At 42.2% G+C, this 17,716-nt stretch overlaps 1 protein-coding gene across 4 annotated transcripts in view; it reads right to left on the bottom strand.

Annotated features, from left to right (window-relative positions):
- Positions 1 to 17,716, bottom strand: part of Nhe2 (Na[+]/H[+] hydrogen exchanger 2) — a 34,781-nt gene that overhangs the window by 13,951 nt on the left and 3,114 nt on the right. For all 4 annotated transcript variants that reach the window (XR_013081778.1, XM_076783389.1, XM_076783390.1 and 1 more), the window contains 5 exons: positions 13,994 to 14,257; positions 10,808 to 11,004; positions 9,716 to 9,972; positions 4,429 to 4,646; positions 1,712 to 1,914 (listed from right to left, as the gene is read on the bottom strand). Coding sequence is in view for 3 of the 4 variants with exons in the window: in XM_076783389.1 (XP_076639504.1) it covers positions 1,712 to 1,914; positions 4,429 to 4,646; positions 9,716 to 9,972; positions 10,808 to 11,004; positions 13,994 to 14,257 (1,139 nt within the window). In the remaining variant the exon portion in view is untranslated. The remainder of the gene's footprint in view (positions 1 to 1,711; positions 1,915 to 4,428; positions 4,647 to 9,715; positions 9,973 to 10,807; positions 11,005 to 13,993; positions 14,258 to 17,716) is intronic.

Genomic DNA, 17,716 nt, shown 5'->3' with positions numbered 1-17,716 from the left:
AAATAAAAGTTGCTGTATTACGTTGGCAACACGTGGCGTAACAGTGATACAAACTCACGGAGACTCGACAGAGACGATATGAAATTCAAACGACTAGATTAGTCGAAGAAAATAGAATGCTCGAATTTAACGAATACGTTATTCTCCGTCGATACCTGTTAATCTCGTTTGGAAAGTCAATTTTCTAACCAAGGGTTCTCAAATCTTCAGGCACCCGGATTTCTGTGTTTCCAAAAATCCTGATTCGGCTGGCGAGAGTTTGTGCTCGCAAGGGTTCTGGTCGTTCACCGATTAGAATTTAAAACTCGGAGAAATTTCGTGAAAGTAAATTCAAGCGGGGTCATTGAATGGTTCCCCGGTTCTAAATCAACATTTCTGGAAGTTTACTTCACGGGAACCCCAGGGCCACAGACCCCCCCAGAGAACCACACTCGGACGGATGTTGATTTAGAGGAAAGGGATTTTCCCACTATTATATTACCCTCTTTAAATCGTACAACCTTTCCTTTGTCTACCTACGATTCCACTGGAAATATTCGAGGGTGCTACGTCGGGGAACATCATCCAGTATTATTATTGTAAACGTGCAGAAATTTTCAACACCCGCGCGACCGTGGGACGCCGGTTCTCGAAGTAACCCTAACAATAGATGCGAAATAAAACGTTAAAGAAATTGTTTGACCGCGATGGAAATTGCTCCTCTTCGATAGTGCCCTCCTTATTCCTCGTTAGAGAGGATCACGATGGTCGCTGCTTAGATATTTTCTTTCGAACCGACCGTTTTCCGAGAATCTTCTTAGCATGTCAAACACAAGAAGATACAATTCCCTGAACTTTGCCCCATTGTGTCACCTTTTACTATCAAAATCCTTAAGAATTCGAAGGAGACTCGTAGGAGGAATATTCCGTCTTCAATTTGTAGTCCATTCAGACTGTATTTCTGTCCAGAAACTCTGTAGCCGCGATTTTCATAAGCTACGAGTATCAATTCGTTCGCTTAACTCGTCGAACAATGGGACACGAATCATTTAGATTTCTATCATTTAATAATAGCAAATTAAAAGTTTAGAAATTCCAAAACGTAATTAAGATATCATCTTGAAATTTTGGGATTAGAATCGACCGAAACTATGAAATACCGTATTTCTAATTATCGATAATCCGCTTATCAAAAACCAAATTTTTCATCTCGCAATGTTTATTCCAATTTTGCTCGCAAACTAGCCACGAATTTTTTAAATCCGGCATTCGGGCGACCCCGTAAGCCGATTCACGAATGAATCTACAATTTTTTTTCGTTAGCCGCGAATAAAATTTGTCCAACTCCGGCAGCGTTGGTCGCGTTTCTACCAAAATAAGAATTTATTTGAAATTGTTGCCGTCGAATCGGACGTGAAATTTTTATTTCGCAGACAAACGAGGTTTTTTCTCGCCCCCCCCCCCCCCCCGTTAGCCCATATTTCAGCGTGGCCCGTATTTTCGATATTAAAAAATATCAGAGCGCGGGAAATACGTTTTTATAATCTTACGTTGAGATCTGAAAATATTCGGGAACACGGTTTCCTTCGAAAAAAATCCTGGTCCCCTTAACTCTTCCACGGTGGCAGCTGCATGGGAGACGCGACACCGGCTGCTGAGATCGTGCCGCGATATTTACTCTCGAACGGTGTTTTTCTTATCTCTTTTTCGAAGTTCGATCGTTCTTTTTTACCTGTATGAACACGGTGAAGTAGATGACCGCGATGGTGGTGGTGACGAACATCGGTTGCAGCGGCACGTGTCTCGGGTCAATCAGCAGAACCAGAGCGAACGCCACCGCTCCGCGTAAGCCTCCGTAAGACATCACGAACTTCTCCACTTTGTCCAGTCTGTGCAGCCGGAACTGATTCGCCACAGCTGTCAGAACGATCACGCCTGGAAATTCCGTTTCGATCCCCGATTAGTGCTCGCAAGCGACGACCTGCCCTTCTAGGCATCCCAACATTCTACCAACGAGCACAAATTTTGTGTTTCGGGACACCTTTAACGATACGAAGGTATCAAATCGTCCCATAAGTTCGAATTTTGTAGAACGGTTGAACAATTTATATTTTTTTGTAAAAAACTGGACAAAATATGGTATCAAATTCTGGTTAGCTTCCGATGTAAATTGAACAGTTTTAAACTTTATCGTTGCGTAGTGCAACTTTTTCCACTAGTATAATTGGAACGTTTGGACTACTGAGCGTACCAAAGATTCGGCGTCGAATCGTGTTTATAATAAAATATTGTGAACTTCGAGACATTTTTACAATTTAGATTAACGTTTGTATTTTAATAGGGGCCTGATAACTTCGGTCGGGAACGTTAATTAAATGTTTGATGCTCGGGCAGACTAAAACTTCCACGCGTTTAACTCGCATAAGCACGAATTATCCAAACTATTGGCTAGCGATAAACTGTCGATTGGAACGGGAAGCCGTAAGCTCGTGACAGTAAGCCCTGATGTAAACTGATGGTCGTGGAAGGAGAGACGAATCCTGTTAAGAGTCTTCGGAGATTTTGTAACTTAAGCGGTAGATTTTCTACGTTCCGACTTCTTCGACGGTCGTGAGCACGTTTCTATTTCTTCCTTCGAGCAAAAAAGCACACTTTGTTATTCTGGAAGCACTTTCTATTTACTTTTGTATCGAGAAGTACCTCCATTCTGGTTCTACTGGGATTATCGAGACATTTTTATGAAGCGTGAATTTAAAGAAATTTCGAGGTCGGATAAACGATCTTTTGTAATTTTTTCATTTACGTCACAATGAATAATTTTCGTAAATCAATGGGTTTTCTATCCGCAAATAAATTGAAAGAGTTGAGCGTTTAAGATAGTTTGCGAAAGACTTACGAAACGTTGATTAATTGTCTGCTATTATTTCCAAAGTAAACATCGAGTAAAAATAAATTGGTACCGCGGCGTAGAGACTTGAATGGAACGTCTCGCGGATTGTAACACATGAGACATCTGTTTGCACACGGTCTAGTGACCCCAAGCCATTACTCATCGTTGGGCGCGCCGCGTTGTTGCTAGGATTTGTTAAATGCTCCTCAGAGATTTTAGAAATCCACGCTGTCATAAAGATCTATATCGTTTCTCTGTCTATGGTTAGAGCATTCCTTGATAATTTGTTCCCGGAACAATAGACCGACAATTCCCAGAAACTTGTTTCCAGGCTTCGACCATTTGCGATGAAGTAGTGCTTCGTACTATTGGTTCCGTTGGAAAGTCTTCTCGTTCTTTCGAAAGAAATTGAAACTACCGCCGCGACGATAAAAGGCAAACAGTATCGTCGTTTATCGAGAATCGCGTGTTGGAGGAACCGAGAAGAAATCGATTACGTAAAAGGAATTGCGTATCGGAGAAAAGGATGATTTTTAGGACCTCGTGTCTATTAAACTTTCAGAAAACAAGAACGTCCCGGGGAATAGTCTATGCAAACGGGGTTCAAAGTCCCCTGTCTCGCTGGCAAACGTACTCCGATTAATAAAAAGACTGTTTTCGTTCCAACTCGACGTACAGATGTTCCATTTATTACAACCAAACAGTCGAAACAATGGGACGGTCGTCGAAAAAAAGAAATGAGTTTCCAGACTTAAGCTCACGGTCCAAATAATCCGTGAATTCATTCTCTCTCTCTTGCCACGCGTCACGGGCGTGGAACAGTGTCTCTCAAACCATGGTCCCCGAGGGCCAACGTGTTTTCGGACGAAACAAAAAGAGCAGGCGTATTATATAATAGAATAACAACAACAAAAAACAAGTCTACGCGTGGCATTTTATTCTGATCAAAAACATCCGCGGGGGGGCTGTTTGTTGTCGGTAGCGAAATCGCCCAAAAAAGGAAACCGGGGTAAACTAAAGAGCTCGAAAGTTCGTAACAACTGCAATTTTGCGTGCAATTTGATCAACATCCTTTCGAGTTTGTAAAATATTCATCGTTTATCATGCCGCTACGAAAATAACGCAAGATAGCGAATTTTTTGCGTACAAAAGCAGGGAAAGTCTCGGAAGAAATTCTAAGATCAGTATTACCAATCTATGATTAGTGACTTTAAAAAAATAATAAATTCGAGGATTGAGAAACGCTGGAAACATCCCCGAGACGGTCCAAAAATTCTATATACGTTTCAACCCCCGTTTGGCACGCGCCAAACGGCGATCGTTCAGCGTTCTTGCGACGCTGACGGCCGCAAGAAACGATATTCTTGGCTCAAATCGCGTAACCGGTAAGTGACGCACGATAAGCGGTGATCGGTTTAGCTTAAGGCTCTTATCTCCGCTGATACCATTAGCGACACTGAACTCGTTCGAATCGCGCGCCTATTGCCCCCTTCCACTGTTCGACCGCTCGATAATCGACGAGTCGCTAGTCTCGATACTAAAATCGACCTTGAACTCACCGAGGATCCGGTAGACGGAGCAGAAGACGATGGTCATGAGAACGAACCACGTGTTCCAGTTGTGAGCGTTGTTCACGGTGGCGACGCCGAGGAACATGAATATGATGGTCTCCGAGCCGCTCGACAGCATTTTCATCGTGTACTTGACGGTCGTGTGGGACTTGTGCGATATGTTGGCCTCCACGTAATTCTTCATGGTAATGCCGCAGAAGGTGATCCTGCGATAAAGAGGTCACGGCTAATGGGGATAAGGGGAACCATACGAGCGGTTGGGAAACTAGAGTTATCGATCGGACGCCGTTTCCTAAACGCCGTCGAAATTAATTCGGACGTACGATCCGGGACGGCGGCGTTCACAGAATCGATGTTCACGGTGGTAGGGACGGTGACGTGGTTTTGGGGTTACCGCTACCGATGGGTTCGAATCCTCTCTGAGTCTGCGTCAATTCCATCAACGTGAAACTTTTAAATGCACTAAAGATTGTTTATTGTGCTCTGAGGAGAGCTATTCTGGAGTACGGCAGTATCGTTTGGTCCCCACGCTATAAAACGTCTATCCAATTCTTATTTCCTATTTTATTGTTATTATCATTGTTAGCGTGGTAAAGCCAGCTTGGCAAAGTATTAAAAATGAAATAAAACGTACTAGAAATACAAAAAACTTGCCACCATTGGACTCGAATTTATCGAACAAAATTTGTTCGCGTAACTTTGGACTTAATTTAATTCCAGTCTATCTGATTTATCCGCCGTCGTTTCTCGATACATTTCAGTTGTTCGGAATCGAACGGTGCTCGCGAGACGGTCGATCCCATCGGTAGCCACGGACTGTAGTCTCGTCGAACCGTTCTCGAGGGTGAAAATTTCTCTTGCGCCGGCACGCGATAACGCGCGTCTCTTTTGTGTTGTTATGCTTATACGAGTCAGTTCGGGGGCTTCCTTTTTTAAGTTCGTGTCTTTCGGAAGTAAGGAAGACGTAAACTCGTGCCGTGTTTTCGCTGTGTGTACAGGGTGGTCCGTTATCGGCGTTGCAACTGCGAAACGGACGATTTCTCGCGGAAACGTAAGCCGAGGGCGCGCAATAAAAGTTTTACAAACAGAATTTTCAGAGCCAACCGACAATGAGGATTAGGGTTGCAAATCTTGATATATACTTGTGTCTATACTAAACGTTTCATGCTACCGTACATTTAGTTTTTTCACTTTCACTTATTTTCTCGTTTCATTAGCGCGAAGAATTATTCTCTGCGATTAATTAAGCTTCCAGCTTTGATTCGTCGTTTATGCGGGTGACTTTGCACTGCAATTAGGTGATCGTAAATAATAAGTGGACTTCGAAGGATTTCCATTTTCTTGCCTTCAATGATTCTCGATAATCGACGTGTTAACCCTGCGTAATCCTGCGCGACCATCGAGTATCATTGTCGACAGAGAATCTACGTGATCAGCGAGTGTAATTCCTAATGATAGTAGGATTTGGCGGGCCGGCTTCGCCAAAATTAGGGACATACTGTGATAATCCCGCACGACAGACAGAATATTAAACAAAATTCTGGACTTGGAAGGCGATTACGATTCTCTGGGTTTACGCGAAAATCGATTGCCGACTCTTTGATGGAACTTGTTTTTCGAGTTACGTAAACTAAGCATTTTTCACTCTGATTAGCGAACACTATACCCCCTAAGTAAGAGGTTCGTAACCTTTTAACCCCTTTGAGGGTCTGGCGAAATCTGCGCCTCTTAACCTAAAAACCTAGACCTCCTTAAAAAAATGTAATTAAATGCATAAAATAAAGTACGGTACCCAGGCACGGAATCTACTAAACGAAACAGTACTTTGCACGACAAAAATTACTTCATTGGTCACATTGTGAACACTAAGTTTTAGTTAGAGGTCTTTTCGTTCTATTCTAGCAGTACCAAACCCTGAATAGATGTTTTAATCATCTAAAAACAAGTCGAGAAATCTCCGTTGATTCTATGATATTCTACGCCTACGTCTGCAGCTTTCCGAGAATGCTATGAAAGGGGAAAATCAGTTTATCTCGGGAATTAAAATTAGAGCAATCTGGAAGACGCAAAAGAAACTAATTGGATCGTCCATAAAAAAGGACAATGGCCACTCGGTACAGAACTCGTCACGGTTAAATAAACAGAGAAAGTTTGTTGCAATTAGAAGTTGGGATTCTGTAAACCGAACGAACCAAACTATTTACACGGTCGAACGTGCGACCCCTTGGAATCGTTCGAATCGAATCTCGCCCGTAAAAAGATTCATTTTACTATCGTTAAACGATGGAAACGATTAGGATTGCCGCCATTGTTTCGATACACCGTACGAAGGAGTTCGGTTCCCGTAACATTTTGCGCCGCGAGTACGTGACTTTCATTTCTTCTACTTTAAAACTTCCTTCGACGCGCGGTAGATGCGAAATATTGGAAACTCCGCGTTGCACTGTCCATTACTACTTCGTTGTTGTCGAAGGAACGATGAATTATGCATAAGGCAGATGCGCGGTGCCTCTGATCGGTGAACTTAACGCGCAAAGTTCTCGTTCGACAACTACTGCGTGCGGTTCGAAGGCGAGTTGATGAAAATATGAGGGACTCGGAAGTTCAAGTGGTAGAAATTTACAACAACGGAACTTTTATAACTTCGCCGGGAATAAATTTTCAGAGGGATCGAGGTGTCGTGGGTTCGCAACGAGAAATTCTGAGAAATCGAACTGTCGTAACTTCGCCAACGGGGCTTCGAAATGGCGGGAGTGGCAGGACTCGAACGCGTAAAGATTTCGAGAAATCCTCCATTCTAGAGCTCGACCCTAATAAATGCTCCTCGAGCGACGTTCGACGATAATTTCTTTATCCTCAAAGATATTTACGCTTTGGTCGCTGTGGAATGCGCGAGACATTAAAAGAAATTAGTTTACGTGTACTTGAATGTATTATAAAAGAATAGACCTTTAGGAATAAGGAACTGTGCTCGAAACGACATTTTAACTTAGCAGCAAACAATTTAAAGTGGGCTTATGAAACGCCTCGAGGCCTTTGCCTAGCACCTGGTAACCGGAGGCTTAATTGAGATTTGAATATTTAAAAAAATTCGATCCGGTTGTACACGTGGTCGGTTTCGTCTGGAGGACCCGCGAATAAACAATGATCAATTCGGAGGGGAGATAGACACATTTGAAATCCAGTTTGTTTGTCGGTCAAATAGGCCCGTACACCCTTGTTTAATCGTATAGATAAAAATCGACCGGATCGACCAAGAACCAGCGATTACGAGGCAAGCATATTTGAACAGTTATTACATAGAGCCGTACTTGGCATCGCGATCGATCATCGTTGGTACGACTTCGCCGAGGAAGCGTGTAAATAATAGACTTAACGAGAATCGCGCGGCAATTGTAAGTTAAGAGACCCGCGGACGGCCGTTCAATTATACCGACGAAGGCGAGATTAGCCTCGTTAGGCGCAACAAATTATCGAGTAATTAATAACCGTGAAGGGAAACAGGTTCGCGCGAGGGCCTTTGGTCATTTCTTTGGACGTTGCGGGGATTTAATATCGAAAGTATAATGTTTCTCCGTTTCGTAGTCGATCGCGGTAAGAAATAGCGATTTTTAGAAAGCGATTAAAATGCACGTCGATCGATCGTCGCGGTTTCTACGGCACGGGAACACGCACCTTTGGATAAATATATGCGATAAATCGCGTGAGAACCGGGGAGAAGTCGGTTTCGGAATTTATTGCCGTACATAATTGGGGGTGTCAAGAATCGTGCCCTTGCTGGTTTAATAAATCCCTTGCGGTCGTCATAGATACGTGCAACGCGTTCGACTTTGTTGGCGCAAATGAGAGGAATACCCAGCCACGGTGAAATTAAGTCCCTCTGCATCTATATACGTATAGTTGTGCTTCGTAATTAGCGTGGTTGTCTCTTTTCCCCGAAATTCCGAAGAATACAACGCGTGTCCGTAGAAAATATATATGCGAATCTGATATTAAACATTCCAGGTTTTACGAGACCGTTAAATCAAGTTAATATTAGATTTAGATTAATGGAACTATATGCAATCAATGTTTTATTCGACGATTATTTTCTCATAGACAACCGAGGAGGAAGTTTTTCTTTGGCAACATTCTTCCGCGACAAGTTATAAATTATAATCGTGTACAACGTACCAGGTAATTCAGCCGGTCTTGCTATAAAATACGACGTAACGCGAGATTGTACGAACCAAAATATTGCTGTTCTTGATAACGGAATATATATGTTCATTCCCCTCAAGCTTGTGCAAATTCTTCCACGGATTATTCATAAATAAATTGTTCTTGATTACATACATTATTAGTCGTAATTTAGGGGTCACTATTCCCGGGATAGCTGGAAAATTTCGTTGCATATTCGATTCTCAACGGTGGAACGGTTTTGATGTCCGAATGAAAGGAAAATAAAATTTTCAGTTTGTTTCTTTAACGGTATTGAAACGAACGTAAGCAGTCCATTAAAGAAGTTCAAAGAAACACTGAAGCAGATTTGTTGTAAGAAGTGAGTGCACTCTTTGCTAACGCCGGGCGTTAAATAAACAATGAAAAAGTTTATCGCGCTTCTCTGACTATCTACAAGCTCCTGTATATACAACTTAACAACGTATCGTTTTGTCTTGCAAAGTATTGTTTAAGATTGCGAGAGAACTTGTAGTTCCAAACTTCTCAACGATAATGTATAATTATAATGATTCATTCAGATAATGCGAATTTCTAAGAGGTTGTATAAGTTTCTACGCAAGCCACCATATATACATATATTAATTCTACAACGCATTCTGTATAACTTCGTGGCTCCTCTCGTTTCGATTTACTTTAAAAAGATTTCCTTCGAAAACGAACCGTTAATCATTTATACGGGCTTCTGATAAACGGTTCGTCGATAGTGTACGGTTCAAACTCGTTGACACATCGACTCCCAAGCGATTCTACACAAAGTTCTCTAAATGATACCTTAGTTAGGTTGTACCAAACTTCTCGGTCTCCGGAGCCCTTTATATTCCAAACAATTTATGCCAGGCCCTAAACTTCTGTTTACGTTGGTTCTACTGATCGATGTTCACCGTTTAATGTTGAAATTTACACATTTAATTTTGTCAAAATAACGAATGGGATTTTCTAAACGATTGTCAAACGTGTAAAATACCTTGAATCATTGGGCAGCCTAGTTTCTTGAAATGCAAAGGATTAATGGATGTATCTACAAACTCAAGAGATCGAGAAGAGATCTACTCACGCCAGAATGCTCGACATGTGAAAGATTTCAGCGTTAAGGTAGGCCAGGTAGGCCATGACGAAGATGAAGATGGGCTCGATCACCCGGACTTGATGGGTGAACCTTGTGACGAAACCAGTAGCAAAGCCCCATATCACGCCTATTATGGTTCCTCCGATGGCCACGACGAAGAACGACGCCAGTCCGGACAGCACGTCCGTGTAAAGGATTCTCGAGGGTCCCATTTCCGTGTACGCCTCGAACATATGGTACAGCACCTGTGTGTCATTAAAGAACGACCGACTCGTCGCTTAATCGAGCCATTCGAAGCTTAACACCGCGAAGGACGAAGAGCTTTTCAGCCATAAGTCGAGCGCGAGGAACTACCAAGGTCCACTTATGCTGATAGCCCTCCACAGCTGTTTCTTTTTTTATATTCGCAGCGTCACGAGATTGCATTCTAAACCAGTATTTCGGCCATTATTTTGCCATGCTCTCGTTCCATAGCGCGAACGTAAAAATAGTATTATAGTCGTGCACGTGCAATCGTCTAATTTAACGATCTTAAATCCCTCGTACGCTCCACGATCGTATAAATAAGCTTTGATTTTTAGGAAGGTTATTACTCGATCGAAAGATCGTCTCGCGATATTAGAGAGTCTCGGAGGTAAAGAGATTTTGTTTATGTTTTTATATGTTTGTTAAGTATCGTTTTGAATCTGCCAAACAACTAGGTAAATCTTTTCTAGTTTAGACGCTCCTAATGCCGGAGACCATTTTGGTTTTCTGCGCAGAACCAATGCGCAGCGAAACGTTTTCATAAGTTTCGTGGTTTGAAACATTCGAATCGAATTTAGAAGGAATTTTGGAGCTTGGATATAGACCTGTTGTTATCTAAATTTGGTACCAAATTTTTACCAAATTTTGGGACAGTATGACTCTGTTGTTTCATTTACATTTACTCTCCACTTGTATTCGTACACTATAATGGCGATTCACTAGAAAAGAAACTTGTTTCTCATAAATTATTTCCCATTTATTTTTGTCAAACAAGTTTGTTTTCATTTAGTGAAGCGAATATATAATATAAATTATACGTAAAATGATACTCACGACGGTGACGGCATCGTTCAAGAGACTCTCTCCGAATACCACGATGTACAGGATCTCGTTCACGTGAATTTCCTCGAAGACGGCCAACACAGCAACGGGATCGACGGCGCTGATCAACGCGGAGAAGAGGAACATGTCCAGTATCGGTGTTTCGCAGCCGAACAGACCGCTCTTACCCAACACCCACAGAGATGCGCCTGAGAACAATCCGCCATAATGAAAAATATCGATTTACTCCATTGTGAATTTCCCTCCACGCAATAAATGAGAGATTACGATCCAAAACGAGAAGAATTCAGCAAATTAGGGGGCACTAATACAATACTGAGCCAAAAGATCTTAATAATAGAGTCGAGGAGTTGTTTATCTCAATTTCTTGTCGAATATTGTTCAAAGTGATTTTTAAATATTCTACAGTTACTTTGGTAAATAATTTTTCCAAGATAGTTTTATTGACACTTCGCGTCAAGTGAATATTAATCCAGTAGCAGGAGATAGTTTCCTATCTTCGATTATTCTTATCGAATAAATCACTATCTCGTTTTTATTTAGGAACTGATTTATTATAATACACGATAAGGATAGCTGTCCAGTGCTGGATTTGTTCGTATCAGATAAACGCCCCTTTATCGAAGTTCGAAAATAGATTCTAAAATAATTGTCCAAGCGTTTCGACGGTAAACACCAATCATGTTCGATCGAAAATAATTTACAAGGCGTTGCGACGATGCAGGCGAAAATGCAGCGTTTTGAAAACCGTTCGTGGACAAATTTTGCAACGAAGGCAGTGTTCTTCGGAGACCTCGAACAACGCGGTCAGCAATTTTGGAGCCGCCTTCTCCGTCGTTGCGAATTTTCACAGTAATCGTTCATCGTTAATAATAACAAAATGCACGGCTCTCCGAAACTGACGTACAGACGGTGTCTTTAATTATCGCGGGCATCATCGTTTTCGTTAAAATCGTCGGTGTCGCAACGAGGGACGACTCGTTTCGTAAACAGAAACCGCGTGGGCAATTTTACGTCCGTTTCTTTCGATGAGTTTAGAACTCGCGCGTTTCTGTCGGGGAACGATTACGAAATAGGTAGTCGAACTTCGGTTTTCGCTGAAAGCCTTCCGCATCATAAACGTTTCTCTTTCGTAACAAAGTTTCCGCGAAGAATTTCCTGCGTAAGTCGAAAAGTATATGCTATCCTCGTTGACAAAGTATAACAATATTCGTTGCGCGCATCGGTTTGGCGCCGTGTGTATTTTTAAGCATGCAATAAATCCCAAACTTCTTGGCGAACCAACAGAGGAAGAGGAGAAATTATTTTGGATACGGTAATCGAGCGTTCGACGCAATCCAATCGTGTTTCTGCTCCGTTCTCCAATTTTACTCCATCGAAGCTCTGGCGAATGTTACTTTTTATAATCGTTCCACGGCTTTAAATCTAGGATCAATTTCTCCGAGACTTTGGAACATTTCGTCAGTTTATAAAAATTAAATCACACATTTGACAGTTCAAAAAGGATTCCTTTTAATTCCAACTAAAATATTCAAGACCTATCGGATGTATTTTACGCGTCAATAGTGCATCAAAGTAGTATATTTTATTCACAAACCCCACGGCTAGTCAAACGTGACCCAAAGTCGCATTCCCGAAGGATTAGGGTTAAATTTATTTGCTCCGCTCGTGACAGCAAATATTCGCGTTGACGGTTTGATTAGATCGAAGAACGTTGGAATGAATTATTCTTCGCGTGTCCCGTCAGATCGTAATATATATTTTTTTCTAGCAACGTTATCGTAATATATGAATTTCCCGTCGTGCCAAAAACGAGGATCGAGTACGAGAAAAACGCGCGTCGACACTCGTACAGGTTTACGACTGTGTACTTTATCGATCCATGTATCTTTCAACTTTTTTTACGGCACAATTACTTATAAAAAGAGAGAATCGATAACAACAGGACGCTGGATTGTTAATAAATATGGCTACGGTAAAAATGGAGTTATTAATCTTCGCATCGATCTACGTCGACTCTGCAGGAAACTCAGGAACTTTCCGCTCGACCCATCGTTTCAAGTGGGTGGAATGTTTACGTTTAACTGTCTTCTGGACTCGCGCGGGGGCGGAGTTTAGATAAAAAGTAGTAGGTGTTATTAGCGTTAGATGGATAACCGAGATTCTTGGATTGATATTAATTGCTTGAAGGATAACCGATGTATATCTATGCAAACGTAAAATAGAATAACACTGTAAACAGGAAGCTAGAAAGCTCAAACGTTCCTTCTTCCGAACTTCTTGCTTAGAAATGAAAAAATTGCAATGTGCGAACAAGTCCGTACGGAAGCAGTAATATTCGAATAGAGCTAGTAACGGTTTGATTATTTTTGAACCATTGGAATAACCTCAGCCTTGACTCTGCTCCGTTAACGGAGGAGAGGACGAAGCGCACCTTGAATGGCTGCCAAAATCTTGGTCGCAGTACCTATCGATATTGACTCTCGGCGCTACATCATTAAATTTTCCGTTTAAACGTGTTACAATCTTCCGCCGTCTTTCCACGGATCAGCCTTTTGCTTTCGTGCGACCTATTAATTGGAATTAACAAGGCTCCGGCGCGTAACAGGCAACGACAGTACCATTTATCTGTAAACGGAGGCGCCTCTGAAATATCAAAAGGCATCGCCTTGACTTTTTCATCAGCACGCGGGAACAACGAAACGCAATCCTTTCCCGAACAAATCGATACTCCGTGGCGTCATTATCGCAAAAAAAAAAGAAGGAAAAAAGCACGAAACACCGTCTCTTATTTTAATTGCAAATAAAAATTGTCCCCGGGGCTCAGGTGGCAAAAAAGGAGCGTTTATAACCGGAGGGGAAGTATTTCTGGAGCCGCGTTAACAAGTTAATGTTTGCACATCCGTTTCAGAATCACCCCCGTGCACGTCGTACCGTAGCTATGTATCACGCGAGCGTGCGCGTCAAACAGTGGACAAACAAGGGAAAAGAAGAAAAAACACGGGAAAGGTGTAAACAGCAGAAAACGGGCCAGCGCGGACGATGTTATCCCAGGGAGTAAAACGGATTAAAAAAAAAAAAAAAGAGAAAGAAAGGGGAAGAAAAAAAAATGAAGGCTCGACCGGCGTGGTCGTACGTCGTCGAGCGACACGGTTCCGTTTTATCCGTTCTACCGACCTATCGACATCGTGTTGAATATAGTCCCAACGACGGCGAACAGGAGTATCGTCCCCAGGTGGTCGAAGAACAGTCGGTTCGGCATGAAGTAACCGGCGTCCAGGATAATGGGCGGCAGCATGTACAGGAAGAACGTGTCGGGCGTGAGCGGCGACACGTGGACGCTGCTCGCCTGGAACAGTAAGACACCAACCACGACGCCGACAACGATCAGCAAACAGGACTCCGGAAAGATCTTGCTGAGCCTCGGCGTCATGTGAAAGCCTGCACGTACAATCGTAACTTAACCATCTAGCTTACGGTCGAAAGCCAAACAAACGCGCGGAAACTTGGCGTTTCCGCCAAACACTTTCGCGATAAACAACTTGTCCACGCTATCCATCGATCAATCGTTCGAATACCGTCCTAATAAACCCATTAAAGCACGTTTCGCGAGGAACCCGGATAACTGATCGAATCCTCGACCCGGATAATTGAACCGCGAGCCGTTCGTTTCTTCTTCCAATTATTTCCAGGCTATCAGAAAAATCCACAATTATTTATGAACGTTAATGGAAATGGAAATTAATTACTGGGGAAAACATGTCTTTAAAGATTTCGATAAAGTGTAAAGTACCCGCGAGCAAACGAGTAATACTAATGCACCACGTGATAAACCACACTAAATGTCGTTATAATTAATTCGAATACCGCGTGCGAATCTAGATTTTAATGAAATTGCCCTTACAGACCGGTAAAGAAACCATTGTAAACGTCTGGTATCAGAAACTGTGCGCATTAGTCTTCGCTGGGCTCGGTGGCAGAAAGCAAATGTGAATGTTTGGACACGATTGCAATTACGTATCGGTGAATTTTCTTAACAAATGACGCATTACACGCATTCCTTCAAGCTTTTGTAAGCTTTCGTATTATGATGCTAAAGTGTATGTAAATATACTTATATACTTGCGTTTCTAGTTCAATAATCGCGCCATACTCCTTGCTCACCATCGTGTGAACCCCTGATTTGCTTTTCCTTTGTCTTAACGCGTGTGTCATTACTTTGTCGTATATTAGTATTCCATGGCGGATTGAGGAAAGCTCATACTTGAATTATTTAAACAAACATTCAATTATACGACAATTTTAAGAAATTCTACTCGTACACGTTCGCTTTCTTTTTACTTTCATTTTTCACTCGATGCACAGTTTATATATTTGCGTGCAAACATTTGCAGGCGCGATAAAGACGTGTTATTATTATCTAATTCACTCTCGCGGAGCGGTACATGCGAGGCGAGGTTCGAGATCAAGATAATAAAGGTCAATTCCTAGAAAAGAAACTGAAATTGATTTACGGGTGATTACTATATCGCGAACGGACCTTGAAAGGCCTTCTCGCTTACGATCGTGCTTCAGAGCTTTTCTTGCAAAGAAATAAAATTTCAATTATTTATAAATCTGCCGAATTTTCATGGTCTGAACGCTGTATACTTTCAAGGAAACACGCGACAACGATTGTATCTTTAAAAATCTTCAAAGTGCAAAGACGTCTTTCGTTTCAATATGGCTGATTCGCGCGATCCAGCGAAACGTTCTTCGATGGGTTTTGTACAGGGATATTCTCTTCGTGGAATGTCTACGAACGGTTGCTGTACCGACAGCGTAAATCCACCTGTGAGCAGATCAAAATCCATTGGTCGCTCAAAGCCAATAAGCCTCCATTCCCGCCGTTTCGATTCTCTCAACAATTCCAAGACCCTCGGATAGAGAAGCAAACCAGTACGGAGTAAAAGTGTCCAACGCGATTAGCAGCAAGGCCACTGGCCTCGAGCGGCCAATCGAGAACGACCCGAATCTATGGGGTGTTCCAGATAGTGATGGGATTCAAGCCAGCTTGAGCCCAGAAGCGAAAACTCAAGCCAGCTCAAGCTGTTTGGCTTGAAACGGCTCGAATCGGCTTGAATGGCTCGATCAGGGTCGCTTTATACCAAACGAGGGCCCACGTTTCAAAGCTTCAGTGTCTTCGAATTTATGATAATTTCATTCCCAAACTTGTGTCTCGTAACAGCTTTCCTAACAAATTAATATTTCGTGAGATGTCTGATTTTTAACATCTAAGAGGTTTTGTCGATCATTAAAAATTAAAATGTCTGATAGTTCCCTTACGTAGGAAATTGTTCGTTCCAATTATCGAATCGTGTTAATCTCAAACGAGAAATCGTATGGATAAATTTTGCTTAAAAGTCACAAGTTTAGAGGTAAAAATTGATATGGTTTTGAAGATGGCGCGTCCGTGTCCGCGAAGTCGGCTTTGATCAAGGCATCTTGGACAGTCCATTGAAGCTGTTTCGAGACAACTAAGCCGTTCGAGTCGTTTCAAGCCGAACTGGCTTGCAAGCTAGATGAACCTGACTCAAGCTACCATCGGCCTGACTTGTTTGAAAGCTTGCAAGCTGGCCTGAATGCCGTCTCTGGTTCTGGGACGCGAGAAACAAGCGGACAGGGAGAGATTCTACCCGTACAAATAAATCGAACATTTTATTTCGTACGAGGCTTCGTTTTCGAGGACGTTGAGCTTGGAAATTAATCGAGTGCACGCGTATTCGATTCAGAGAGAAACGTCGGATTCAGATCGATGCAGGAAACGTTTAATATAAATAAAGTTGAACTCGTATAGCCATTCGATCGAGTTATTTATTGGAAAGTGCAAGAAGCATCATTTGACGGATAATCTCTAATTTTTATAAAGTAAAGCATTGAAAGGTATAGAACATGAAGGCTGACACGAAGCGTCAGACCCAATAAGACTCGCAATTCCTCTCGGAACCGAGCTTTCTTTCTTTAAATATTTAACTAGGTTTCCACGTAACAACCCGGGTTACTGTACAGAATATCTGCCTGTGTTTGTGTTCATAAACATTAGCGATGTCGTGCTTCGACGACCATCAATTGTGTTTCCTTACTATCGGTTCGAACTATCAGTATCGACGAAGCTTTCGCGATGGCCTGATACAGTAACTGCGAGTACAAGGACATGGTGCTTGCATTAAGAGCTTCTGGCGGTATTGCTACAGCTGCAGTCGAATACTGCAGAGAGCGATTTTCGGATCGTTGTCACACAGGAAGCTAGTCTATATGGAGGACAGAATACAGACTGACGCGGTTCTTCCGAATTATGTCATAAACGAGGCGGCCTCTGTCGATACTTCAACTTGGAAACTGTTTTACGAAGCCTAAACAACAGTTTGTACGAAATAAGGAATAAATATAATTATTCGAATCGTTAAAACGTGTTGTCAGTTAGTATGCTTCATTACGCACGTCCAAGGTAGCAGTGAACAGTGAAATCCGTTAAATTGGGAGTTAAACAAGTACCGTGTTGAGTCGAGATGTTTGCTTCTGAGGGCTACAAAGCATTTCCGCCTCCTAATTGGTAGAATACACATCACGAATGTCACCGAACTGATCGGAAATCTCACGCCTTACGTGCATTGCTATAGCACGAACAAATTTCGTGATGCAAAATGTATTTTCCGAAAACGAAGTCTTCTACGAACAGATTTTATTCCATACTCTCGATTTATTTTCTTACGCGTAGAATCACTGTCCTGCGTATCGTAATATATCGGACCCATTTGAGTGACAAATTAGAGACACGTAAGCAATTAAAAAAGCTCGTATAAATAGGTGTCCTACGTGACCTTCTCGAGGCATAGATATTTTTAAACGTAAATTAAAACT

This window comes from Colletes latitarsis, chromosome 2 (genome assembly GCF_051014445.1).
Source record: "Colletes latitarsis isolate SP2378_abdomen chromosome 2, iyColLati1, whole genome shotgun sequence".
Classification (NCBI taxonomy): Eukaryota; Metazoa; Arthropoda; class Insecta; order Hymenoptera; family Colletidae; genus Colletes; species Colletes latitarsis.
Note: the sequence above shows the minus strand (reverse complement) of the source record. Positions and strands in the feature narration are given on the sequence as shown.